We start from the raw sequence: 27,980 nt of genomic DNA, 5'->3' as shown, positions 1-27,980 counted from the left end.
AAAACTATAATTTGAATAAAAAATTTTAAAAAATTTGATTTAAAAATCGATCGAAATATTTTAACACCAGGTGGCTAACTGCGGCGCCTTCTCTGAATTATGAACGGATAGGTTTGTGTAGGTTTTTGTATTTGAAATGGAATTTTGAAAATTCTGTTTATTATTTACGTTTTATCGAGTTAAAATTGAGTATTTTAAACGGAATCACGTCAAAATATTATTAAACTCTGTTTAATTAAATGAAATTTGCCGGTGTCGCTTTTGTTTACGTCCTCATTCTAGAATTTTGAAATTTTTCATGATTTTTGCAGCCAATTTTGAATTTTATGGACATTTTCTACGATTCTACAGTTTATTTAATCTAATTTTTGGCATTTTTTGTTAATTAGCATCAAATATTTAAAATATTTAATGGTTTAAGTTAGCACATGGCCATTTGATGTGCAATTTAAAACAGTTTGGTTATTTTCTGACGAAATTTTTCATAATTTCACCTAATACAAAATGTAATTAGTGTTTTATAGTTGTATGCTAGCTTTTAAATTTATTTTTAAAACTGTCTTTAACCTTTGTTTTATTATTATTGTAATTTGTAAATTGATAATATGTTGTTATTTAATATGGGAAAGCTTGCCGTGTGATGAGTGTCCATGGGTTGGTGTTGGCAAACAGTCTGACGAAACATTCGGTGATCTGACCAAGTGGCGGAAACAGATGATGGGTGTGTTGCATTTGCAGACTTATTTCGTCAAAATGACTTTGGGTTAATACGAATGAGTGGTAAAAATGGTGTTGATAATAGAACCATGGAGGAAATGGCATTGCTTTGTTGGAGCTGGCCAGACTGGTGTCGTTCAAATTGGTTGTTGTGCCGGCAGGTTCATCAGTGAATGTTACAATGCGTTTTGGTATGTTGCGATTTACCTGCGATCTATTTGGTGTGTACCAGAATGTATCCTGTGTCTCCTTTGTCGCGTTGGTTTGAAACCGTTAAATTTTCGGGTGTGCGTAGAACCCTAAATTGCCAGATGTGGAGCCCGAAACTAAATTATTTACTTGACGTCAACGATAAAAATGTATGATTTTATCATGTTACAATTCCGTCGAGTTGTTTTTTGTGTATAATTTTATGGACTTAAGAAATTTTTAGAATGATCTAGCCTGTAAACTGGAGATGGTGAAATACTGACCTGTAGGATGTTCGTGACAGCAAGATTTGAATTTGAAGAAAATTAATAATAATATTTCTTTCATCATTTTGAAGTCGATGATGTCCTCATTTGGCATTATTGATTTCAAAATAGCAACGAATTGAACCTTTTAAAGAAATTCCAGGATAATTAATTGCAAATTCGATAATCAATTGCAACTTCTAACATTTTCAATCTACTTAGATCTAAGTAGATGATATATTTAGGATATTTGTTTTGTTATAAAATTTACTAATCTATTCATACTTTAGGCTAGTTTACATGATACAAATAACAAAGTTTTCATTTTGTTGTGCAAAACTGTGATATGCATGCACAGAATTGCTTTTGAACAAATTCTGAAATTGATGACTGGTTTGACAAGTAGGGATCATGCTGCGGAAAATCTAATCTGACAGATTTTTCACATGTTGCATTGATGAACTAATTGATAATGAGATTAAAATTACACATTAGATTGCCTTCTCACTGCTTTTGAAAGAAACGAATGCTTGTGCATGCTAAGAATGACCAAAAAGTTGTATTCTGGTTTGTTGTGTAAACATTAGAAAGACGACAAACCTTGTCCACATATTTTTTGGCGTAACACAATGTAGTAGTTGTGTCCTGTAAAACTGCCCATAATGTAAATTTTTAGTGATATAAATTGAGTTAATGTTACAGTATTTGTTTAGAACTGATACGAAGATTAAAAGAAACATTACTATTAGAACATTTTGTGCAATTTTTTTAAATATGAAAGTTATTGAAAAGATAGAAAGTTACTTAACAAAATATGGAATTTTGACAGGAAATGTGTGATGAAAATGGGAGGCTGAAAGTTTTGAACTTTTATTCTAAAAGTTTTAAAGAGTTTTATTATCTGATCGTGTTATAGTCATTGATTGATATATTTGTTGTTCATTGATTTTATTTTATTGATTGGAACTTATCCAATTGACTGATTATTCCAAGAAAACCAGTAATTCCATTTTATTGAGACGACTATAATTATATAAGTTTGTCTAGAAATATTTGAAAGTTGATTACTAACTGAATGTTTTTTATGGTATTCTGATATGATATTTTTAAAAATAATGAATTTAATTTGAAATTACTGTTAGATTACTTAATGGAAAACATTAAATGGAATTTAAACAAATAAAGAAGGCTGTATTTAATTATTTATATAGTGTATTTCTTTCATAAGGAATAGAAATGTTTAAGTATAATTATCTTAATGAATAACATTATGATCATTCATTTTATTTATTCACAGGTTTTGTACAGTTTAAATTTGAAATTTGATAAAGATGATGAACGAAGTGAAAGAAGGATTCTTAGACGACGTTTCCGTCTCTCGTCTTACGTCGCTTTCGCCACCGCAAGCCACGTCGACGGCAGTCAGGAAAGACGTCAAGTCAGTTTTGTCAACTAATTATTATTTTATTCACAAATGGATGAAATACATTTAGAATTCTAAAGGAGCTTACTTAAATATTGTATTATAAGTGAACCAGAAATTAAAATTGAGAAAGTCTTTAAGGTGTAATTGCAAATAATTTGGAATTGTTGTGGAAGGTTAAGATATTGGACCCAGATTCATAAATGCTTTATAAAATATGACATAGTATTTTTTTAATATTGTAATGTTACTAGAAACTAACAATATTTTGCTTTTTGTATTCACAAAACACGTCATAGCATTTTGACAAAACATAAGAGATTGGTAACAAAACTCTGTCTTATGATATCACTAGAGACCACTTCTGTTTTAACAGAGTTAATAGAAAGGCTTTTCTTAATGATGAATTTTCAGAATTTTCTCTCAACACATGCTTTCAGTATCTCAGAAAGGAAAACATTTTATTTTGTTAGAAGTCAAATGGGTAAGAATTACTCTAAAGTAAATTAATTATATGTATAATAGATAATACCTAAAACTTGCTTCTATCAAAAATTGTAATTGGCCTTGGCATGGAGCAAAATGTGCCAAAAATTAATACTGATAATTATACTGATAGAAAGATTGAAAAAATTCAAAAGAAATTGACAAAATAATAGTTTATTTTTTTGTTAAAAAAAGATAACATTATGTGATTATTTTGTATCATTTTATAAAAGGTTAATTCCATTGTTCTATCAATTTTTTTGGCATTTGATAACATCTTAGAAGTTTCTAGTCAGGAATATTTAAAAGAGACAGTTGGGAAAAATGATTGTCTTGATTAAATCATTTACTGATAGAGCTAAATACTTGGATGCCACCTTTTCCAATATATTGGCTTACAAGAGCTATTATATATTAGAATATTTGAGGCTTCTTACAATATCATAACTTACAATGTTCCATGTTAATACGAGACACTTTGTTTCTGTTGACTTATGAGGAATTTTGTTGTAACTTACAATATTGGGTGTTTGTGATTCTGGGTTTTGGATACAGTAGAGCATCGATTATCCGACTCAATTGGGGACTGGGGTTGGTCAGATAACCGAAAAGTATGAAAAAATACATTACAGTAGAGCATCGATTATCTGACTCAATTGGGGACTGGGGTTGGTCAGATAACCGAAAAGTATGAAAAAATACATTATTAGTATAGTGTATTGGGCCTGGTTTAAATACTAGCCTCCCTTTCATGGTCGAGCCAGTGTTGCCAGCTAAAACATGCGAAAATTTAACAAAAATAATATTAAAGTAGCCAAGACATAACCAAATATTGTAGTGCCACATCACTAGCGGACATTTGAATTTGCCGACTAGAACGCGATCGGTTAATCGGGGGTCGGATAATCGATGCTCTACTGTATTAGTATAGTATATTAGTATATCCCATGTAATTAGTATATTAGTATATCGCTATTAACCTACTTCGCGTTTAATTTTCATCGATGTTAAGCCTAACAAAACTTTTTTAAAATAGTAATCATCGCTATTGTATTGTTAAAAATTATTTCTTTATTTTGCACAAAATAAATACAGAAATAAAGAAAAAAATAGAAAATTAAGCCTGGTTTAAATATTGACCTCCCTTTCATGGTCAAGCCAGTGTTGCCGGTTAAAACAGGCAAAAATTTAACAAAAATAATATTAAAGTAGCCAAGATATAGCCAAATATTGTAGCGCCACATCACTAGCGGACATTTGAATTTGCCGACTAGAACACGGTTGGTTAACCGATGTGACGGTTGATTGGGGTTGGATAATCAATGCTCTACTGTACTAAGCTGATTTGGCTAAATTGATTTGGATGGTTGAGGTGTTATGTGATTATGGGTTTATCTTGGATATATTATCAACAGATTTCATCTCTTGCTTCCTAGCTAGAAATCACAGGCCTAGTTAACATGATGGCATAAAATAAGCCCTCTTACTGATAGCAAAGCATAGAACTAAAGTGAAAACTAGAGAGAGGTAGAGAAATCAATCCAGCATCTCATGTTTTGTTGTGATTTTTTTTTAATAACATAAAGAGTATACTGTAAATATATATACTGCATTAGGAAATCACAGTTATTGGTTGAGAAATAATTAATGGCAAATATTCACATTAGAGTTATTTTAATAGATAAATTTATTATTATTATTCTAATTTGAACATGTTTTTCCAGAGAAGATAACTTTCTGAAACAACAGCACCTTTCAAGTGTCCTTCAACATTTATTTGAAAGTCACTATAACTTAGAAATGGCTCATAATACTGATATGCATCATGATGTAAAAGGAAATACAAACAGCACTACTTCAAATGAATGTCTAACAAATAATTCATCATTAGGTATAATTTCATTAGATAGTTTAAATGGTAAGAATTAAATATATAATTTAATGGAAATTTCAATATTGAAGAATTATATATTGAGTTTATTTATAGATTTGAGCGGAAGTGTTATTCCTTTAGATACGAATAACCGCTTAACTAAAACTACTCAGCCAAAACAGAAAGAGAAATCAGTAGTGTGTGCCAAAGATGATAAGGTAATTATTATGCAAAATTTGTTTAATTCTCTTAATTACATGTATAAATTTTTATCAGGTTATTGTACATATTAAAGTTAAGTAGCAGTTTAATGATAAGTAAACATGCCTATATGCTATGTACAGTACATTTCTGCAATTCATGAGCTACTTAATTAACATATTTGCTGCCTCCACAGGGAGCAAAGTTCCTAGCTTTGTGCCAAAAAATATTTTACGTATGTTTGTTTACTTTATATTCATGTTAAAAACGTTAAAGAAATGATATAAAATAGGATACATTAGAAGTGTACAGTAAACAATAAAATAAGTTTTTTCTTAAAAACAAAAATTTTTTGAACAAGAAATGGCAGACTTTTATGAAATTTGTGAGAGGAATTAGCATTTATGGTGTTGCAATACAAGATTGTTTGACATGTCATGTACCTGGCCCAAAAGTTAAAAAACGGGGAGAGGACCACCAAAGATTAGTTTTTGAAAATGAGGCAATGCAAATTACATTCAAAGATCAGAGGGAAATAATGCTTTTTTTAAAATAGTTGTGTGAGGATGAGGTATATCTAATTTTCAGTAAAAATAAATTTATATCTGTGAGGTCAGTTTTCATTTTGTTATCTTAATCTTATTTAAAGTGAACTGGATGATTAATTTTATTAATATTGAAGTAAATAAAATTGAATTTTTTATAACTATTTTGTAACATTGGTTTTTAAATATCTTTTATATTCTAAAATTCAAAATAATACATTAATTATTCAGATTGTATCTTCAAAGATTGATACAGAATATAATTTTGGTGAAGACAGCGATAATAGTCTAGCCGACATAGTGTTAAATGAAGAAGAACTCAAACTGCTCGACGTAGGTTATACTGATATATCCACTGAAGATTCGGATAAGGAAAATGAAGGTAATTTTACTTTACATTTGAAATTTTATAAAATTTTAAATTTATATTTATTTAATTTACTCTTTTGTTCTTGTCCTTTCCAGATGATGATAAAAACAAGGAGACTATTCCTATAAATAATCAATTACATAAATATTCTAGTCTAAATTTAGGAAAATTTGGAACTGATAAATCAAGATTTGACTTATTAAAAAAGTCTATAAATTACAGAATTTCGAAAAATGGTATTTTCAATTTTTTAAATTTCAACAAATGGGAATCTTTAAAATTTATGTTATAATTTTAATTGATAATTTAAAGACTTTTTCTTTGAAAAACATGAACATCTTAATTTTTTTATTAGGAAGCAGGCCAGAATCTGTTACAGAAATAAAGGAAAATGTGCACAAAAGTAGGTATGTATCATGATATAAATTTTGATTATTCTTTTATTTGCATTACAGCTTTTGATATCTTTATGTCAAATAATCATTAATGTGACATTCATTAAACCGAATAAAACAATTTGCAATGTCAATTTCATCTATTTGATTAAATTTTAACACAAGTAAAATTATTTTTGTCTATAGACACTTTTACAACACTTACAACACTTTTCAAGTTTCAATTATTCTAGAACGGGATTTTAAACTTTTCCATTCATGACTTGCTTTTACTCAAGAAACTTCTGTGTGATTTCCAGTAAATAGATATATAAAATAGATATACAAATAAAATCACTTATTGATACTAAATCATTGAGCATTAGCAAAGCCTCTTTTATGTGGTTTATAGAATTGGGATTGTTTTCAAAATTTGATTGATCAATTTTGATTAAACTTTGGCATTTTTCATAACATGAGATTAGGAAATTAAAAATGTAATAAAAATCAGAAGTCCTAGAATTTGTTTTTGAGATTGAGTTCGGTCAAAGTAACAATGTCCAAGTTCTCTAGCATGAGCTTGTTCAATTTTTTTGCAAGTGTTGTCACTATAGCAGCAATGATGTCCACTGATCATTGTAGATAACTCCTAAAACGATATTATTAACTTGCTAGCACTTCCACTCAATTCTTAGTTTAATTCTTGTTCAACAGAAAACAAACTCTGTCTAGTAAAACAATTTATTCTAAACCACTTATTTGATATACATATTATTTTATTATTTATTGCCATTTATTAAAGACAAAAGCAAATTTGCATATTAATGATGTGCTTGTTTATTTTTACATAAAGAATTAAATCTGGGCTGAATATTTGATACTGCAGGACACAGGACATCTTTGACACATTTCAGAGTTGAATTCACATTTTGATTTTATAATTCTCAATGCTGAAAATTCCATTTTGCATAAACACTTAGTACAAAACTGTTGTCAAATTTTTTGCAATCCGTACATTCAATTGTGACAGCTAAAGGAGGTTGCAATCCACAGTTTAAAAATTCTTGCTCTAGAGCAAAGTCTTACTTTATTATTATTGTTAAATCAGAATATTTCTTGTCTTGCAGTTTATATTCTATGGTTTTCTCTGTATTATTCACAAGATAGAAAGTTCGTTTAAATGAAGTCTTTTAATTGATTCAAACTTAAATTTAAGTCTTCCAGAGTAGCAGGCTGATGCTTTGGAGAGGTGTCGATTGATTGACTTTATTTTCATTAATTATTGATGCATTTTAATTTGGTATATTCTAGTTTTTTGTATTAGATTATTCAATTATTATTTTTTTTATCTATTACAGTTTAGCTTCAAATGTATTGGGAGAAAATGTAAGTATTTATTTTTTTTCTTATATGAATTTGTTAATTTTGTTTTAAAAAGTTATTAATTAAACTTTTTCTTGAAGAGTGATGGTGAATGCAGTACTCCTTCTGTCATGAATTCAAAATATTTTCGACCGTCCACTAATACAAATGGCAGTGGAAAATTTGCTGTAGGTTCTGCGATTTGCATAGAAAAATCTAGTGAAAGCTTAAATTCCACCAAAGGCATTTTGTATTCATCACAATTGGATAGAAGGTCAAGTGAGGTATGCATTTAATGTAATTTCTAAAAATCTTTTTCTCTTTAATTAGGATATGTAAATTGTAGTATGTGATAACCCTATGCATAAACTTTAATAATACACTGGCAAGTACTCTTGGCAGCTGTCAACAATGTTTTAAAAACATTGAATTTAATAGTATACTTTATTTACTTTTGTGGAGATTTATATTTATCTTTGATTACAATTCATGACTTCTTATCAGTCATTTGTAGCATTAATTCAAAAGTTTGATTGTGATAGGTTGTTATAACGTTGTCATTCTGTATAAAATATAAAAGAATTCAAACAAATTATTTGTTTTATTCAGGTTAATTTTAGGGACGATCAAATTACCTTGCGGTCATCATCATATGGGACTTACGTAAATGAGCAAAATACATATGGACTAGATAAAAATCTCACAATGTGTATAGAGAGAGGAAAATCTCCAATTTTGGATAAATTAGACATTGAACAGTTAAATTTAAATAATCTGCCTAACCTTTTGCAATCTACTACAATTGATAATGCAGCTAAACAAAATACATTACTTAAAGAACAAGATGATGAAGACATAGTTTCCATTATTTCTGCAAAATTGGGTTTGTCAGGTAAGGAATTATTATGTTAAGTTCATGTTTAAGTTATAAATTTTATAATTATAATACATGTTTTAGGTTCAGCTAAATATAGAAAGAGTGCCCCTCTTAGAAAAGCTGAAAAGGAGAACGAAATATCCATAGTCTACCCAACAGAAGAAGGAAATTATGTTACGGATTTAGCATTTGAAACCGATTTAAAGAAACAATTTAATGAAGGTTTGTTCTCTGATGGCGATTTTAGTAGAGTTGCTCTATCAAACTCCGAAGAATTTTTTCCTTCAGGTAATATATTTAATTTGTGTCTGAGAAAAGCGATTTATTTACAAGTTAATTTATAAGTTATTTGTTACTTTAAGTACTTAATCACCAAAGAGCTCTTTGATTTCTTAACTTTTTACATTTCTTAAATTTTATCTTCAGATCTATTATATTCTACATTCTTTGGAACCACTCTCTCTCTTTGACTTCTTAATGTTAAAATTGCTGATAATAAGTTATAAGTTAATTGCTAAGAGTTCTAATCTTGTAAATTTGTTTTTTCTTTTAGATGAAGCTGCAAAAATGTTAGCTAAGGATGAAAAAGATTTTGAGGAAGCCCATATGTTTGAGGTAACATTTTTTTTGAATTCAATTCTAAGTTTTTTAAGAGGATATTAGCAATAGACTGATTAATAATGAATATTCCTGCAATTTCACAAAATATAATAAACATGAAGTTAAGTTTTCATTATAAATGGCTCTCATTATCCTTTAAAGATTATTTAAAGGAATATCATCATTTCTTTTAGTGAAAATTGTCTACACAGAAATCTTTTTCTAATTTATTTATATATTTGCACATTATAAAATACTATAACATATATAAAATTAAAATAGCAATATATTGTATTGGCTCAAATACAAGTCAACCCTAAATTTTGGAATCATTTGTTGATGAGAAAGAAAATTAAGAACCCAATTATAAGTTGATCTTTTACTATTAATTTTAATTGCATACAAAAAATTAGCATTTGCATTGGAAAATTCCAATTGGAACAATAACTTTCCAATACTCGATCATTTTTATTTTCATCAGAACTGTCACTGTCATCTTCTTTCATTACTTTGATTCTCAGATATGTGTAAATACATTAGCATAAATAAATTTTTGATTGCTTTCTTAGTGAATTTTTGAAATTGAATTTAAATCCTGCCTAATAGATTAGAAAATTGTACTTAAAGTGTTTGTTTTATATAAATAAATATAATATCGGGACATTTGATGCTCATAATTTGTAACTTACTCTTTTTCCTCAATATGAATAAAAATGAAATTAATAAAAGTTAAAGTGAAATTGTTCCAATTTCACTTTAACTTTTGCCTAGTACCAAATGCTTTATGCACTTGGTAGTAGGTTGCTTGGTATATTTCATGCATGTTCCAGAAAGTTACTTTCAGTTTTATAACTTTTCAATAGTTATTTCTTACTTTTCCTATAATTATTTAAAACATTTTTGTAAATTCTTAAACATGTAATTATAAATCTGTGTATTTGACATGATTAGCAGAAATTTATACTTTTCAACAGAATACATTTTTAGCAACTTTTCCCCAATTTTTGTTGCTTGATTAGTAAAGACGTGTGGGGATAAAATAAAAAACTTATCAAAATACAATTTCTGTAGAATTTACCAAAACTGCCCAATTTGGCCAATACAATAAAAATGATCAGCTTAATTTGATTGATCCTTCAAAAACAATCAACCGTTCAATTATTTACAATCATGCTAAACACTTAATTCCCATACATGTAAAATGGACCATAAGTTGACCGATTTCTAGCATTGCTAAATAATCGGTGCACTCAATTTTACCATTGGTTGATCTCTATATCATGCACATCACGGCTATAACATCCATGATGTGCATGATCAAAATCTAACAAAAAACTAATTGGACTTGTATATAAGTTGAGGGTCAAATAAAAGTCTAGCAATTTTTTGCTCTTTTAAAACTGAGAAAAAATGTTGACTAATATTCGGACCAATGCAGTATGTATACCATATAATAATTTTTATAATTTTCAGGGAGAAACAATCCATAATCCAAGTTTGATCAGTATGAATAGCAGTTGGAACTTTGTGGGGAAACAAGACATAACACGTCCATCTTGGTTTTCTGACAAAACTGATGGAGACAAGTCTTACATGCGAATATCCATCGGACGGTTTATGCAAGCAAAGACGGAAGCTCTCGGATCACTTTCTGGAGAAAATGCCGAAAGAGTAATTAATGATTTGCAATTAATTTGATTAATTCTAATCATACCTTATAAATTTAAAAACTTCAAATATTATGAATTTACTATGTTATATATTTGATTTGCATAAACATTTAAGTGAAATAATTGATTGTCAATTGAATATTTTACTTTAACATATAGAGTGTAGATGCAAGCATTATATTAGGTTATATCTCACTTTTGCTACATAGCAACTAAATGCAATTGCATTGGGATTGGTAATCGGTTTATTAATTTGAATATCATGTCAAAAAAATTAGAGGTGAAACCAAGTTATTTTTACATAGTTTTAAGGGCTCCACATAGCCTTAAGCCCTTAAAACTTGCTTCTAAAGTTTGGCTGTATCTCATGGTTTTTTTGTTTTCTTCCTATTTCCTGTGGCATTGAGAGAACCATCTCTTATGCTCACTTTGGGTTCATCCAGATTCATGGTGGGGTAGCCTGATGATAAAGAATGAGAGCCAATACATCTGGGCAACATCACCCATAAAGATCCATCCAGACTTAGATTTAGTTTGTTGAAAGCTTGCTTTGATCATTTGGCTGGTCATTGCTAAAATTAGGCAATGGTTTACATTTGTATATGTATATGTATACATACACAACTGGACTTGTGAATATAAGTTGGCACAACTGCTGCTGCTACCTTTTACAAAAGGATGTAATGTAAAAGAAATTTAATTAAATATAAAATTCTAATCATTAATTCTAGCACAAAATAATTATTTAATTGCCTACTTTTAGATCAAATTCTATAATTTGCTGAATTGTTTTTTAGCCAAAATAACAACTTTTAGATAAGCTTACCTGTAAAAAATTTAAAATATTCAATAATTTTTAATAATAATTAAAATTTTTTTTATTAGCCAACTTTTGGTTCTAATTTCACTATTCGTGATTCCAAAAATAATTTGAAACAATCAGAAATCAAAGGTAAATTACTTTGTCAATTTACTTATTATTGTATTTAATATATTCAATGTTTCAACTTGCAAATTGTTTTCTATTTTAGATGTTCAGATCGAATTACCTCGAATATCGGCTAGTAATTCGCCACAGGTATCTGACAGTGATTCAGAAAGAGAGACTTCGAGCGTCAACAGTTTCCTGAGTATCAAATCAATTTCAAAGTTAATATCTGAAGCATCCCTCAGCGATAATCCAAAAGAATTGGCTGAAAGATTCCTAGCAAATATGAATGCAAAAAAATCTAAGAAAAAAATTCACAAAGAAGAAAGAAAGGCTCTAAAATCTCAAGTCTCTCGGTCAAGAAGTATGTTTTTGTCATCTCAAGATTCTGGCATTCACTCAGATTTAATCAAAACTAATTCTAATCGGGAATTATCTTCATCATCGTCGACATCGTCTACGCAATCGAAAGCTATGAGTTTGACTAAATCTAAGCATTCGCATTCTAAGAAAAAATCTCTTAATAATAAAGTAGAAAAATTACAGAAACTTCATGAAAATTCTAAGTCAAAAATAAAAACCAGTAATTCTAGCTCATTAATTAGAAAGAGTTATTCTGCTCAGACTTTATTTGAATCTAATCAGAATGATAATTTGACAAGTTTAAGTAAAGAAAGAACAGTTTCGGATACCAATCTTCATCATCCAGTTGATTATTTTGTTGAAAATAATGCAGAAATTGATTTAAATAAAACTTTAGAAGCATCAATACACAACACTTCTGAAGAGGATTTAGACAAAACTTTAACGACAGTGCCAGACACAAATTTGTCAGTAGAAAAATCTAAAAATTCATCTGGTAAGGTGGAAGCAGCAACCTCTCCTCTTCAGTTATCACAAGAAGATAGGAAGAACTTGTTTCATTTGATTCCTAAAGTTGAGAATAACAGTCAGACTATGCAGTTTGTAGAATCGCAACCATTATATACAACTGCAAATTCAAATTTAAGTGGACATTCTTGTTCTTATCATCCTTCCAATGTCTTTAATCATCAGTACTCTAAGTGTGCACCTACTAGTTGTGTGCTATCATCTACAATTCCTATGGCCATTCCATATGGCACACCCATAACGTCCATCCATACAACTCCTTATCTGCCAGTTACCATGAATACAAACTGTTTCACAAGTCATGGAATTACCAATTATTGTCACGGTTCACTTCTAGAGTCACACAATTCAATTAATTTTATGAATACTAATCAGTTGCAGTTTAACAACTCTGTGTGTCCGACATCGACAGTTTCGGGTAAGACGATAATTTACTTTTCTAACTATGTGGAGCTTAACAATTATTCATATTAAATATTTATCTAATTATGTTTAAAATCATATAGACAATGTATTTGTAATATAAATATGGGTACAGTTCTGGAGTTCAGACATTATTAAGCTATACTATTTTCAGTTATTATGTTACTATACTATATACATTTCAAGTTATACTATTTTAGGAAAAGAAGAAGTGAATTAACTGATATTGGTCTGTTACCTCTTCTGGGGATTCAATATCTATTGAACTACTAACTTGAAACTAGTAATTAAGAAAAAGAATTAGCAAATATGTGGAGTATCATACTTGGCCAAGTCGTCAGTACTTCTGAGTACTGAGGAGAACTGATTGGTTACTTAAGCATGTGACTGCACTCTAAAAATTGGACACACAGTGATTGACTGAATGTCACAAATTCTTTGTAGATTATTTATTTATTTAATTACCATAAGGCAAGGTGTAGCTTGGCTGAAATGGCCCACCTATCAATAAACTAAACTATAAAATTCTTTAATATTTAACTAATTGTTGTTTTGCATCAACCATTGCATAAATTGGTAATTTTGTATTTATCATACAGGTGCTGCAAATACAAACCACAACAGAACAGTTGAACTGCGATTGCTTGAACCGATTTGTGTCGGTGACACTAAACAGTTCACACTCATCTTGCAGAATCCTACTCTCTCTTGTCTCTTGTGTAGTTTAGATGTGAGTGTAACAATAGATAAAAAAGTTCTCCCTACGACTAGTGTTTCTGGATTTGTTTTTCCCCAACATGTGCAAATCGAATCGGGTGCAACAAAGAAAATTCAGGTAATTGACTTATTTATCATTTTTATTTAATTGCAATTATGTTTTTGTAAAATACTTCACCTTTCCGTAGATTAATTACATACCTCGTCAGAAAGGAAATATTGTTGCTGTTCTGGAAGTAAATACAGATTCATCTGCACCTGTATTTGGCTATCCGTTGACTGCAGTTATAACGGTGGAAGTAGAATGGCCGAAAGTATCTATATTAATGAATCAAGGAGCTAATTTTGGAACCGTACCCGAATGTCATAGCGTGATCCGTTCGGTTAAACTTGTAAATCATGGCACTGCAGTCGTTCCTATACGTCTACAAATTTCAGAAGTAATTACCTCTCTTAATTTATTATTAAATGGCTATGGCTTGATATTAAAAACATATAATATTCTTTAAACTGTTTTAGGATTTCCACTGCAATCATTCATTTTCCTTTGGAGTTCAAGAAGTAAATACTAATGAATCCAAGCATTGCAATACAGTCTGGCATTTTCTCTCTTCAAAAATTCTATTTTGTCGATTGGCTCCGCAGGAAAGTCAACAGACGTCAGAAGGGATAGAATTTCCCCTCATTTTTCAGAGTGAGAAAACAAAAGAAGGTATAATTGTATCTTATTTTTGCAATAAATTGACAAAAAATTTAAAATAATTAACATGTTTGATGTGAAAATAGGTAACTGGGAGCAAGTTTCGGCAATATTAAATGCAACTTTGGAGAGTTCGGTCATTTACGAAGCTCTTGGAAGCATCAGACTGTTTGCCGTAGTTGGAATCGTAAAATTTGTAATTAAGGAATCAAGTCAGGTAAATATCTGTATATTTTATTAGATGAAACTTCATATTAGTAAATCAAAGTGTCATTTTCAAAATCACTCTAGCTTTTTCCATTTGGATTAATATATCAAAAAATAATTACTAAAAATGAATTGAATAATTCAAGCAGAAGTTGGAATTATAAGCAAAATTTTTATATTTTTTAAATAATAATTCTATTAATAACTAATGAAAACTTCTATTCTCCATTTTAAAAAAATCTTTAATTCCATAACTTAATCTAATTCCAGGGAATAATAATGGAAACACAGCCAAAATATGAGATTCATAAATCGGTTTTGCTAGAGAATCAAGGCAGCGTTTCAGGAGTAATTAATTTAAATTTTAAAGATCCCGAATGTGAGTTTAAGGTGCTTCCTCGTACTTTAGAAATGAACCAGGGAGAAAGAATGAAGATTCATTTATCTTTTTGCCCAAACGATATCGGAATCCAAGAAAAGTAAGAAATTTTTTAACATGTTTCAATCTTTTCTGTTGGATGAAACTAAATATTTTCCATTTTTTACAGTATTTTGCGAGCTAAATTTGAAAATGAAGTGTATGAATTATTAACAGTTAGAGGAATTTGTAAGAAAAAAGAAAGAAGGGACATTACTAGAAAAAATGATATGGATTCAAATTACAATAACAGTCCAATAGTTTTAGATGGTAACATTCATTACTTAACGTGGGGAGGAGTTGCTATAGGAGATAAGCAGTAAGATTAATATATAACTTTTTGAAATATAAATTATTTTGTCATAAAAAGTAAATAAAAAGTTTCTCTCAAAAGGTGTAAGAAGTTAATACTTAGAAATGCATCTCCGACTAATATGGCACAGTTAAAATTATTTATTAAAGGTGATTCTTCTTTTTGGGTGAGTTAAGATAGAAATTTATATTTTCAAAAGATTAAATGCTTGAAGCAGTTTTGCAATATTTACTTTTATTTACTTAATGTAGCTAGAAGATAACTTATTAAAGAAGTCAGATGTTACTTTGCTGCCTTTAGAAACGATGACAATAAAGGTGGTTTTTGCACCAAAAGAAGTGTCGATAGTCAAGGGTACATTATATGTCAAGCCAATAATGCAAGAACAGAATAAATTTCACTATTCTGTAAGTAGTCTAGGTATTCTTTCAAAGCATCGTTTATGATTAACTGACTCTAGCCTACCAGATAACTAAAGTAACAGAGGCCACCGTTATTTTGTGATATCAGAATTGAACTGGCATAAAAGAATAATATACAACCACTTTTTTGGATTACCAAAAAATTATGTGTTCAAAAAACATTTTCAGCTCTGGTAGAGCCATCATTGGTTTGACATTTTAAATTTCATATCTTTTAAGAACAGCTTATGTAATAGACTACGCAAATAAAATACACTGACATCTCAATTAAAGGACACTTCCAAATTGTAGACACCTGTACTTAACAAACATGTTTACAATCTCCAGATCCTTCAAATAGGACATCTATAATATTTACCTCTAAATAACTGATACCATCATCCATAATCTATCTTACAAAAACAAAATCCTGTCTTCAATATTCCAAAAGAATTAATTACATACGAAATATTTTAAAACAAAAACAAAAAATCTGTTCAAATACTCTTTTGGATGACTAATTTTGACCATAGGTGTCAAATAAAGACTGTTTTAAAATAGGATTAGGGGAGGAGTACAGGCTGTAAAAAACTGAACAATGTTCTTTATCTATTAGAGAAGACTAATTTGGTTACATTGTCAATTACCATTTATCATCATACATATTAATGTTATTAAACTTCTGTGTTATTGTTAAAGTTTCTGGTACCAAGAAACCATAAACTTTTCCAAAGTTATTCATTCATTTGACAAGACCTAACACAGTAGTAATGAAAAAGAAACAGGTTTAAGGTTACGAAAACAGCACTTATTTATGAAGGTTCAAAGATTGTGTTACAAAGACGATTTGCTGGCCACTTTAAAGTGTAGGAAGATATTTGGTTTTCACACATTTATGACAATTTATTATCTTAACAGCTTTGCGGCAGCTAGAATGTAATTTTTAATAAATCAGTTATTGAAAAAAATGTTTGAAAAATTACACCTACTCGATAACTACAAAGCTGACAAATCACTTTATCAATTTTTATTAGTCGCTTATATTGTAAACAATGTTATAAATGCACGAATACCCCTTGAAGTGGGTAGCAAATTGTCTTCATAACTGGACATTCAAACTCTCACCACCTAAACCAACCTTTGTCCACCTTTCTGTTAATAATAACAGTTTCATTTTTATTTTTTGTTACTTCCACCCAGGTTGTTTCTGATGAATTAATAATTAATTGACGTTTACATTTTGTTGTAATTTTTATGTTCCATTTAATTAAAGTATCCTGTTCAATCTGTTTGTTATTTAGTATTCAATTAAAATGGGATTTTTACAACTGAAAAAATAAATAATATACTGTATATATTTAGCTTATATTTTAACTGTACTTGCTACGTATACTTTTCAATATTTTCACATTCCTAACTCAAATTTGATGTTTTCATAATCCATCATATTCTTCACTATGTGACAATCAAGTTAAAATAGTGTGGCTGTCAACATATACTTCTCAATGACAAATGTCTTGGTCTCGATGGTGTCTGCTATTCAGAGGTTATACTGTATTTTAAAATATTTCTTAACAGAGATGATGGCTCCAGCAGAACCAAACCATTTTTTGTATTAATAGATAATTTTTGGTAACCAAAGAAGTTGTATATTATTCTTCTCTTATTAATATGGTTTCAACTTTCGTTAACTGTAATTTGCATTCTCTGAGAAGTTGTGGATCAAACTTTGACATTTCATAAGGTCTCTTCTTTTGAGATTTTTGTAGTATACTTGACATCTGTTTTCAAATGTAAGAAGTCTGTTTCTACTTAAACATTTTATCTTTAAACAGTCAATGAGATAAATGTAGTTCTATAATAGATTATTTGATTAAATATTGGTTAAGTTATTAAAAATATGTTAACTGTGTTTAACAAGTGTTAAAATTATGTTGAATAGTATAATTAACCTTCTTAAATTAGTTTTTATCTGATTAATCGTATTGACTTGTTTCTGTACCACATTAAAGATAAGTGTGTTTCTACTGATGCTGTTCAATCTGGATATCATATAAAAAAGTCATACCAAAACAATAGTTAAGAGTATAGTTATAAAAAAAATGACTGGTCAGTAATTAGAGATCCTCTGAAGCACCATATCATTTCTGTTGGCTTTTTTGAATGCTTCAATAAGATAAACAGGAATGTAATGCAAAACACTTAAGCTTAGTTCACACTGAGAGCGATTCGCTGGCGAAAGCGAAAAACAAAGCAAATAACACATCAGACATGACGTCATTTCTGGCGAATTTTACCATTTAGCAAATCGCTTTGAAGTTCAGAACCGTCTAGCTTTTTCGCTAGCAAAAAAGTTTTGCCACCAATCGTATTCCCATCAGTTGTTACGTGGTTGTTGTTGTTTTCAAGATGGCTACAGAAACTTTCTCATGCAATAGAGTAAATATTGTAATTACTGATTTTTAATATTTTTCTCACCCAGCATCGTTCTCTTTTTGATGTATCTTTCTTTCTCGATAAACAAACGTGGTTAACGACGGAATACCGGAAGCGGCCATTTTGTTTTTCGAGATGACGTATTTTCTCGCTTGCAAATGATTGGCTCTTTAAAATTCACAATTGCATTTTGCTTTTGGTTGCAGGGTCAATTTTGCTAAGCGAATAAAACTTTTTTTGCTTTTCTCATTTGCTTTTGCTATTCACTCAGTGTGAACTAAGCTTAAGAAAGAAATCTAATTGGCTAGGCAGGTGTGACAAGTTATCTGAGTATTTTCGAATGTTATCTGCAGTCAGCTCGTTTAAAATGCCAGAAGAGAGAAAAATGATTATTCATTTGTCATGATTGTAATTTTATCATTGTTATTATAAATATACATTTATATAGGCAATTTTTCAATGAGTACCGTCGACATCTCCAGCATATACCTCGACAGACAAGAAGCCACCTTAAACTTAAAATTCTAGAAGTGGCAGAGTCAAAATTGGTTAGAAACAATTTTGGGATTCTGGCATAACTAGATGGCAAAAATTGTCCAGTATCAAATGCAGTTTGGCACTTTCCAAAAGAATGCAATAACAAATTTGAATAATTGTTAATGGTTTCTATTTACAATTTATTTTAAATTTTGTTCTTTATTTGAAAACGTAAATATAAACTAGTTCCTTCTGATGATGGGATGCATACATAATGTCTCAAAAATTATTTAATTGGAAAGTTCATTTTAACTGCCCAAATTGTGTGCCATTTCCTTTGTTTTTCAATATTTCCGACAAAGAATGGACTTGGTCGTTATGAGGAAATACATAAAATTTCAATGCTCGATCATTTGAGAGCTTTGATATTACATTTTTCAAGAAATAACCATCATTAATGAATTGATAAATTACTTTTAAAATAATATATTTAGTGAATTTTTTGTGTAGTAAATATAAATTTCATCTCTTAATAATTATCTTTATAATTATTTTAACTTTAATTAACTTTAATTTTGTTATAATATACCAAAGTACATACAGAAAGATCATTACATTATAAAATTTTTCAAATATTTAGTTTCCTCTGACTGGACTTGGCGGCATTTGCAAACTGACACTTCAAGGTATCGACAGACGTGAAGATGGCAGCTATTATTTTGAGATACAAAACCAAATTGCACCGGAATATTCTAGTATAACTCTGACAGATTTTACGTTAGTTAACAATGGAGAAAGAGCGGCATTTGTCAAAGTTTTATGTTATACCGGTAAAAATATTTAGATTATTAAATGTTTTCCGTAGATGTAAGAATCGACTTAAATTTTAAAAAATATATTATTTATTTAGACGATAAAATGACTCAATTAGTTCCGACTAGCGTGATGAGTGTGCAGCCTTCGGAATTTGTTCTTCAACCACAAGAAAATCTGGTAATGAATTATTTTTGTTAAAGCCTTTTCCTTACAGAATACAAGCATAAAGTCCACATACAAAAATCTATTTATTTTTTTATTGCAAATATATTTTTGGCATATTTCTATAAGGAAACAACAGCCTCTTTTTTATGCTTTGGCATTATTATTCCCACTTTTTGTGGGCGTTACCATTTTTTGATTTGGCTTTGTTTTATGTCTGTCACTAATTGTCTCTTTATCAAGATTTTGACCAGCTAAAGAGAGTTCTAAAGCCACAAAAGAGCACTTAATATAAGTTTTTATGTAGATTTAATATTTTGATAGATACTAGCCTTTGTCGAATGCATCTCAAACGCTTTATAGTGAAATTTGTCAAAATGGAAAATTAAATGACAAAGATTTTCACCGATTTGATCTTTCTTTAGATGGTGGTGGTTGTATTCAATCATGAAGTTGCTAATGTGACCAAAATTTCGTCTGGAGTTCTCGGAATTGTGTATGGAGAAGAAATTCTTAGACAGAGATTGAAGTTAGTTTTTTGTTCTTTAATTTTCTAGATGTAAAGTAAATTAAATAAAGTAAAGTAATTAAATAAAGTAATAAACTTCATTTATTTTAAGGTCTCTGTCTGTCGAAACTGATAAATTGGTAGACGTGCCTTTCCCCCTTTCCAACACTTTTATCTTTACTTCAAAATATGCTGGTGAAGCCAAAATTTCTCAAGGTAAACCAAAGTTCTTTGGCGTACTACAGTTTTATCATCTGGATCTAATTGATAATTCTTTTTAAAATTTATCTTTTCAGATCCAGTTTACCAAGAAGCACCTAGTGACGTGAACATATTTTATGAAAATTTATTTCGGTATTTTATAAATTTTTCAGTCCGCAGCTCAAATAACATAGAAAGTTTCTTTAGTTCTGATCATATGACGGAATTACACGAGAGTTTAGGTAGTATAAGTGAAACCAGTCCATTAGAATCTACACTATTGTAAGTAGAATTGTATTTTCATTCTATATACTTGGAAAAATTTATTAAAGGAAGTAATTATTTTTATATAGAATGAACAAAAAGGAAAATTTTTCGAATCTGTATTCTCCACCCGTGAAAGGCTGTTCCAATAATCGGTTTTCGGTCTTGAGTAACATAACAGCAGACCATAATCCTGTTAAGAATTTATCGCTCTCGAACAATCTTTTATCTAAAACCGAAAACTATATTTTGGAAGATCGAAAGCAAGAGAACGAAAACAGACAAATGTGGACGGTGGAACCGTCATCCATTGAACTTGGTCGAGCAAAGCGCGTTGCAAAATTGCAGTTTATAAATCTCTCCGACGATAATTTAAGGTTTGTTAATTCTAAATATTTAATTAACTGATTGATTGTGATTACAGTTATTAGATTTTTATTGCATTTATTGTTATGAATTTAAAACCAGATGCCTACAATGTAAGGGTTTGACCTTTCACAGTAGAGATAAATCATGAAGATCCAGATTTGAACCTATTCTGGATACTCATGATGTATCATTAATATGGCTTAGGATGCAATTTCTTATCCTGTACCTGTACTGACTGACTTCATTTTGTTTCGGACCTGTGCATAATGAGCACAATTTTGGCTGGCCCTATAGTTTACTGTATTGATGTTTGCATTAACTAATAAATTAATTGGGTCCTTGCATATAGTTTACTGTGATTTCTAGACAATAATTTATATCAGAAATAAGAAAAAATGGTGATACATTTATACAAATATCATATGAATAATTTTTTGAGAAAACTGGATATTTTCCTTAATTTAGACAATTGTTATCAAAGAATTAACTAAGTAATACATAATTTTCAGGTTCAGATTGATCAGCACTCTTGGTATTCTCTTAATAGCTCCTGAGCAAGGCATAATTTTAGCAAGGTAATTTTTTTGAAAATTCTAAAATTCTAAAACTCAAACACTTACTGAACATATCCAAAATTAACTTAGAGACAAACTCGACATTTGCATTCGTCTCCCTTCATCGTACAAAGACGAAAACAGACCAGATTTACTAGAAGGCATCATTATGGTTGAATGTAATGGTACTCAAAAGGTATGTAGTTTATATTAATTTGCATAATGTAATTGCAAGAATTCTACCATTAAAAATAAATACATACCATTTTTATTTTATTTTTGTAGGCTATTAACATCAGAATAGTGAAAGAGGACTCGTATGATACTGATAATTCGTGTGAAGAATACTCTCACATAGATACATTGCTGGATGCAAGCGATGTAAATGGAACTCTCTTAGAGTTGGCCGTGTATTGTCCAGAAAAAATTGACTTTCCAGCCACAAAAGTCGGTTTCTCGTCACGTAAGTAACAGGTTTAAAATTACTGAGTTTATTATGATAACAAATTAACATAAAGTTAATTTTTCCAGAGACGACATTTACGATTAGGAATTTGAAGAAGCATAGCATTCACTGGATGCTTTATCCATGTTCCCGTCAAGCAGACACGGTATAATACCAACATAAATTTTGTATTAGATATACAAATATGTTTAAAATGGAACAGAAATTTTGATACGTAATTATTTAAGTTAGATTTTCTTTTAATTATACTTTTAAAACATTTTAAACCTCTGTCAGAAATTCATTTCACTGATAACATAAGGAAAAATGCTTATCCTATTATTAAATATGAATATACAGGATAATTTATACTAAATATTGATAATTGTGAGCAAAACACTGCTGGAATGAAACATTGCAGATAAAGAGGTGTCTTCAGGCCATTAGTACCAATCAGAGATGTGTTTGATATGGCAGCTATGGCTAAAAACTGGCAATTGATACTGTGAGATACCATTCTTAACTGTGGCATGCAATGATTTAATGAAATCATACATACTATAGTTAAGAATTATGATTACAGTTTTCTTTAAAATTGTTAGTAACTAAATTCGTTTCTGCCTGAATTAGCTAATTATTTGCAACAATGAATGTTGTAAATCTGACTGACAGACTCCATGTGGCACTGCTAGTGTGAATTTTGAAACTTTTTTCCATAATGCTCTTTCTCATGGTCCAAACCAAATTAAAGCACCATATATTATAAATAATGACAAACTAGTTTGGCATTTAAAACAGAATTACTAATTAAATTTCTAAGATAATTTAACTACAAGTCTGAACCTACACGACTGATATATTGGCTACTAGAAAACTGCAAAATAACCCATCAGTTGCTATATATGTAGAATTTTACCTATCTATTTGGTTAAACTTCTATTGTTTCAAACCCACTTAAGAATTCATTATAATTTTACATGATCAGCATTTATGGTTCTGTCAAGCCTCAGTTGTTTGAGACTTCATTTTTACCATGTATTGGGTATTTGGAAAGTAATTTCGTTTTTTCCACAGAAAAATAAACGCAATATTCTTATAATAAATAAATATTTTATTGAATTATATATTGACCATTCTGGTCAAATACCTCTTGTCATTGTTTCTGGTAGTAGCATGATTTCACATTCATAAAAGTTTTGATCGTTGTTTACAAAAAACTGATCCAAGTGATTTTTGACATTGTCATTTCAAGTAAATGTCTTACAGTTAAAAAAACTTTGTGTAGACCGGAACAAGTAGTAATCTGAGTGTGCCCGATCTGGCGAATATGGTTGGTATGATAACACATCCTATCTATGCTATAACAGTTTCTGAGGAGTTACCAAACTTGTGTGAAATTTGGCATTATCATGGTAAAACACTACACTTTGTTTGTTGATCAATTCTGGCCTTTTCTGTTTGATGATATTACTCAATTTGTTTACTGGATGGCAGTTCACTTTCGAATCAATTGTTAAATTGTCTGGTAAATGCTCAAAAGCAAATTTCTTTAAAATCCCACCATTGAGAGCATCTCTCTTTAATAACATGTGGAATCCATATATCGAGCTTTGAAACGAAACCAATTTGTTTTAAGTAATAATAAATGGTTCAATTTAACAGATTTAATCTCTTAGTGATTTCATGTGTTGTTATATGGCAGATTGCTTCAATCGGTATTTTTATTTTGTTTTCGTTGGCTTCAAATGGCCATCCAGAATGTGGTGTATCTTTGATATTAAAATTGCCAGAATGCAATTTTGTAAACCAGTTTTGGCACTGTCTTTCTCTCAAGACATCTTCTCCAAACATGTATCACAATTTATTTCTTGTTTGAACAGCATTTTGGTTTTTTAGTTATAAAAAAGCAAAATATGCCGAAAATGATTCTTTCAATTTTCCAAATTTGATGGGACACCGAAAAAAAACAATTGTACGGAATCAAACAAAATTTTTTACAAATAAGCCTTAAAATATCAGCTGTCGAAGTATATAATGAAAATGTGGTTTAAAATAAAATTGGCTGGTAAAAATACATCTAATTCCTCTAGTAATAAAAAAATGAAATTACTTTCTGAACAACCCAATACAAACAAAATTGTGGCATATGACTGAATTTTATGCTACTTTTATCTATTGCGCAATTAAGAAATGTATGATTCAAACAAAGTTTTAAATCATATATTTAATTCTTTGATTATCGCATGATTTCTCTCCATATCTACAGAATTTTTCTCCATGTTTTGACCTTTTTGGGTTCAGAGAGTCTGAAAACATTAAGATTTGCAAAAATCCCAGAGGGTCAAATGTGACATAGTTACGTTATTATATTGTGATAGCCTGAAAGGTAAAAATTTGAGATAATTACAATACTTTCCCCTATTATGTTATAACAGTCAGGGATATAAAAGGTACAAGTGTATGTATTTCTTACAGGGCTGTAGGGAATAAAGTTATGTTTCATGCATACACTTGTACTTTTTGGTCAGTTCATCTTTAAGTATGTTTTATTAAAAATTTTAATTAAATAGTAAGCAAATTGATATATATTTTAATGATTAAAACTTACAATTATTTAAGTTACCTGTCATTCTTTTGTTTAATATAAAATAGTTTTATAATTATTAAACTAGTTGTTTTACATGTTTATTTAATATAGGAAAGTCAAGAAGTGGATCCTGGATCACCACAGATATTCAAACTAAGTGTACAGAATGGACTATTGAAACCTCGGGAAGCACTAGAAATATATGGGATCTTTGCTCCGAAAGAAGCCATAACCTACTCCGAAACGTGGCAATTAATTGTCACTTCTAAGAAAAGAACTTTTATATATTTTAATGGAGAGGTAATAAATTTTATGTAATACACTGCATTTCAAATCAATTAGGTAAATTGCCATTAGCGATGCTTATGTCCATATGATCATATTAAAAATCTAATAATGTGAGGTAGATTTTTAATTAATTTAATCATATCAAGGGCTAAAAGCAATTTTTTTATATTAATTTAAATATCTCTCTTTCAGATGCCAACAAATTAGCTATTGTAGATACAAAATAAAAAGTAAATGACATATAATTATGAATTGGTTGTTGCAGATTATAATTCGAGGCATTGTTTCTTACTTTTTGTGTGTTATTGCCCGTTTCAAGTCGGGCTTACCCATAATGGTTTAAATTGTAATCTTAATGTGCTGTTATGAAATTTTGTGAATTAAACATTTTTATTTAGAAATTTTATAAATAATGTAAATTGAATAAAGTGTTAAAGTATTGAGCTTGTTAATCTGACAAAATCATGATTGAAGTCCAAGTTGGAATGTTAGCTGTTTTCAGGGGTGGTTTGATTTGGATACATTGAGTTCTTGGCCATCTCCATTGAGTGTATAAAACTGCTAAATGCCAATAGCATGTTGTGGAATTGTACTTTGCCAACGGACTGGCTATATAGAGTTTTTTGGCTTTTCTTTATGCATTTAACACCTAAATAGGGATTGGTTTTCCACAAAAAGGTCCTCTCGAGACACATTCCTTTCCTTGGTACATTGTCCAAGTGTTATATTGCTTTATTTCATTAATTTTATCCCCATTATTAGTTCGGCAGACTAGAAAAGACCTTATCTTTATGATAGCATTTTTGTCTTTGTAAATTACGTAACAAAATTGATATAAAGACATAATATACGAATTGTGTGAAGTTAATAGTTTAAAATAATAGATTTTTTTTCCTTAAATAGAAAGTGCTTATTAAATAATTATATTAATTATACATAAATGGCATGAACTGATGACTAACTACAGATACAAATACAAAATATATTGATTGATTAATTTTAATATTTCAACTTTTAAAGGGAATTAAAGTGGCAACAGAAGACAGACATACAAATAATCAATCTGACTCTACTACTAAACACGAGTTCAGCGCCAGAAAGAAGTTAGTTATGTAAAATTTTATTTAAAGAAAAAAATAATAATGATAAATTTGTTTCAATTTAGTTTATACCCTTTTGCATAACAGGCATTCTGGAATAGAGAACAGCAAACAGTCTTGTGGCAGACCCATTTTTTCAACAATTAAGCAGATAGACTTTCCATTAGTTGCATCCGGGGAGTGTGTGAGTGTGAAAATAAAGCTGAAAAATGTTGCAGAAGAAGATCATAAGGTAATGTTATCTCTGCATGGTTATACATAGCAAAATATTCTTTTGTAAATAATATAAAGTTAGGTAAATTTGCTTTAGCCATAAACAATTAATGCCAATTGACTGTCATAAATTTTGCATCATAATTTTTTTTTATTGTAATTTATTGTGTAAGTGATTGATTGCAATTAATTTGAGTCATCTTGTATATATTAATAGATGCCACTCACAATAAATAACGACTAATTATATCTTTTAAGTGTAATTAACTTTTTATTTACCGTCCTAGTTTTTTTACTATAAAATTAGTGACACAATTATACATTTGTCTTAATTAAGGTAGATCATACAACATCTCAGATAAATAATTTGCTACTCTATTGACCTAAAATTAAATTACTCATTTGAATCATTTTACATTTCAGATCTCTCTACTTGCACCAAATTTGCCGTTTTTTGTCAAGTACAGCAACTTGGTAGTCAAGTAAGCAAAATGTTCATTTTAATTATAAGGAAATTTGACTAATCTATATTAATAAATTGCTAAATTCTCCATATTTAATACATCAAAACATCTTAACAGTCTGTTGCGGCACATTGTTTTTCATTTACACAATTTACTTATTAAAATAATACCATTAATAATTTTACTCAAAAATGATATGTTTATAGTTAATTACAAACTGAACATTTATTGGGGATGAAATTTGAATTTATATAACTCATTCTTTTGGATACTTTATCATCATATCTCAAATTTCTAAGTTAAATGTGAATACTTCTCTTTATTTTAATGTTAATTTTCTCAAGAATACAATTGTTAAAGAGTATTTAAAGAGTTCAATCCGAGATGTCCACATTAGATTCAAGTCTTTTTGTTGATTTTAATGTGTGTCATTTTCAGATGTTGAATTTAATATTCAAGAGATGGGTTATATACTATATAAATGATTCGATATAATGATTTTGTGTATTGAAGATGGAATTTGGATTATAAAAGCTTTGAATTAACTAGAGTTTAAATGATTTTTATATTAATATTTGCAGGGGTAAGCATTACATGAACATTCCGGTCAGCTTTCAGCCGACATCTAAAGGTATTTACAATGACGTCTTGTTTGTTCGTACCGAACTGAATTACGACATAAAAATTTCTCTGAAAGGAGAAGCGACATCATCACAGAAAAAATCGGTCTGTAAATAACAATTTTATAATTTTAATTTTTTGTAAACGTTAAATTATTTATATTGTGATATTTATAAATGTAAACGGAAATTTTCAAACTGTTAGGCAAAGTTGTAATTTTGTATAATTGAACTAAAGAATATTTTTTATACAGAATAATTTATGTTATCTGATAACATTCCTTCAAATATTTTATAAATATATATATATACGTATACACACACACACACGTTATGTAAATTTTAAAATTTGTATAATAAAATGAATATCTGGATGTTTCTGTCTCATAAAATATCCGTATTTTAACTGTGTATGTTCAGTTTATTGTCGAGTAAATATATTTAATGTAATTCTAATTTGATAGTTATAATTATTAATTAATAAAAATGGAAATTAGCATTAAGTTTCATAACAAATTATAGACA

The 27,980-nt window shown here is 29.2% G+C and overlaps 1 protein-coding gene across 1 annotated transcript; it reads left to right on the top strand.

Annotated features, from left to right (window-relative positions):
• The first annotated feature begins 59 nt into the window (after positions 1-59).
• LOC136971849 (centrosomal protein of 192 kDa-like) lies at positions 60-27,791 on the top strand. Its single transcript, XM_067266351.1, has 38 exons — positions 60-111; positions 2,470-2,610; positions 4,806-4,999; positions 5,069-5,172; positions 5,932-6,082; positions 6,166-6,306; positions 6,426-6,477; positions 7,803-7,830; positions 7,908-8,090; positions 8,416-8,698; positions 8,765-8,971; positions 9,237-9,298; positions 10,757-10,954; positions 11,839-11,905; positions 11,985-13,190; positions 13,795-14,030; positions 14,101-14,352; positions 14,432-14,624; positions 14,699-14,829; positions 15,090-15,298; positions 15,368-15,556; positions 15,632-15,716; positions 15,802-15,957; positions 19,505-19,694; positions 19,775-19,857; positions 20,268-20,371; positions 20,463-20,566; positions 20,647-20,833; positions 20,905-21,192; positions 21,694-21,759; positions 21,829-21,934; positions 22,024-22,201; positions 22,270-22,349; positions 24,882-25,070; positions 26,079-26,161; positions 26,246-26,390; positions 26,795-26,853; positions 27,417-27,791. Exons 2-38 carry the CDS (start codon positions 2,504-2,506, stop codon positions 27,571-27,573), a joined length of 6,453 nt encoding a protein of 2,150 aa, XP_067122452.1. The 5' UTR covers positions 60-111; positions 2,470-2,503; the 3' UTR covers positions 27,574-27,791.
• The last annotated feature ends 189 nt before the right edge of the window (positions 27,792-27,980 follow it).

Source organism: Centruroides vittatus, unplaced genomic scaffold, assembly GCF_030686945.1.
Source record: "Centruroides vittatus isolate TY-2023 unplaced genomic scaffold, ASM3068694v2 contig_273, whole genome shotgun sequence".
Taxonomy (NCBI): Eukaryota; Metazoa; Arthropoda; class Arachnida; order Scorpiones; family Buthidae; genus Centruroides; species Centruroides vittatus.
Note: the sequence above shows the minus strand (reverse complement) of the source record. Positions and strands in the feature narration are given on the sequence as shown.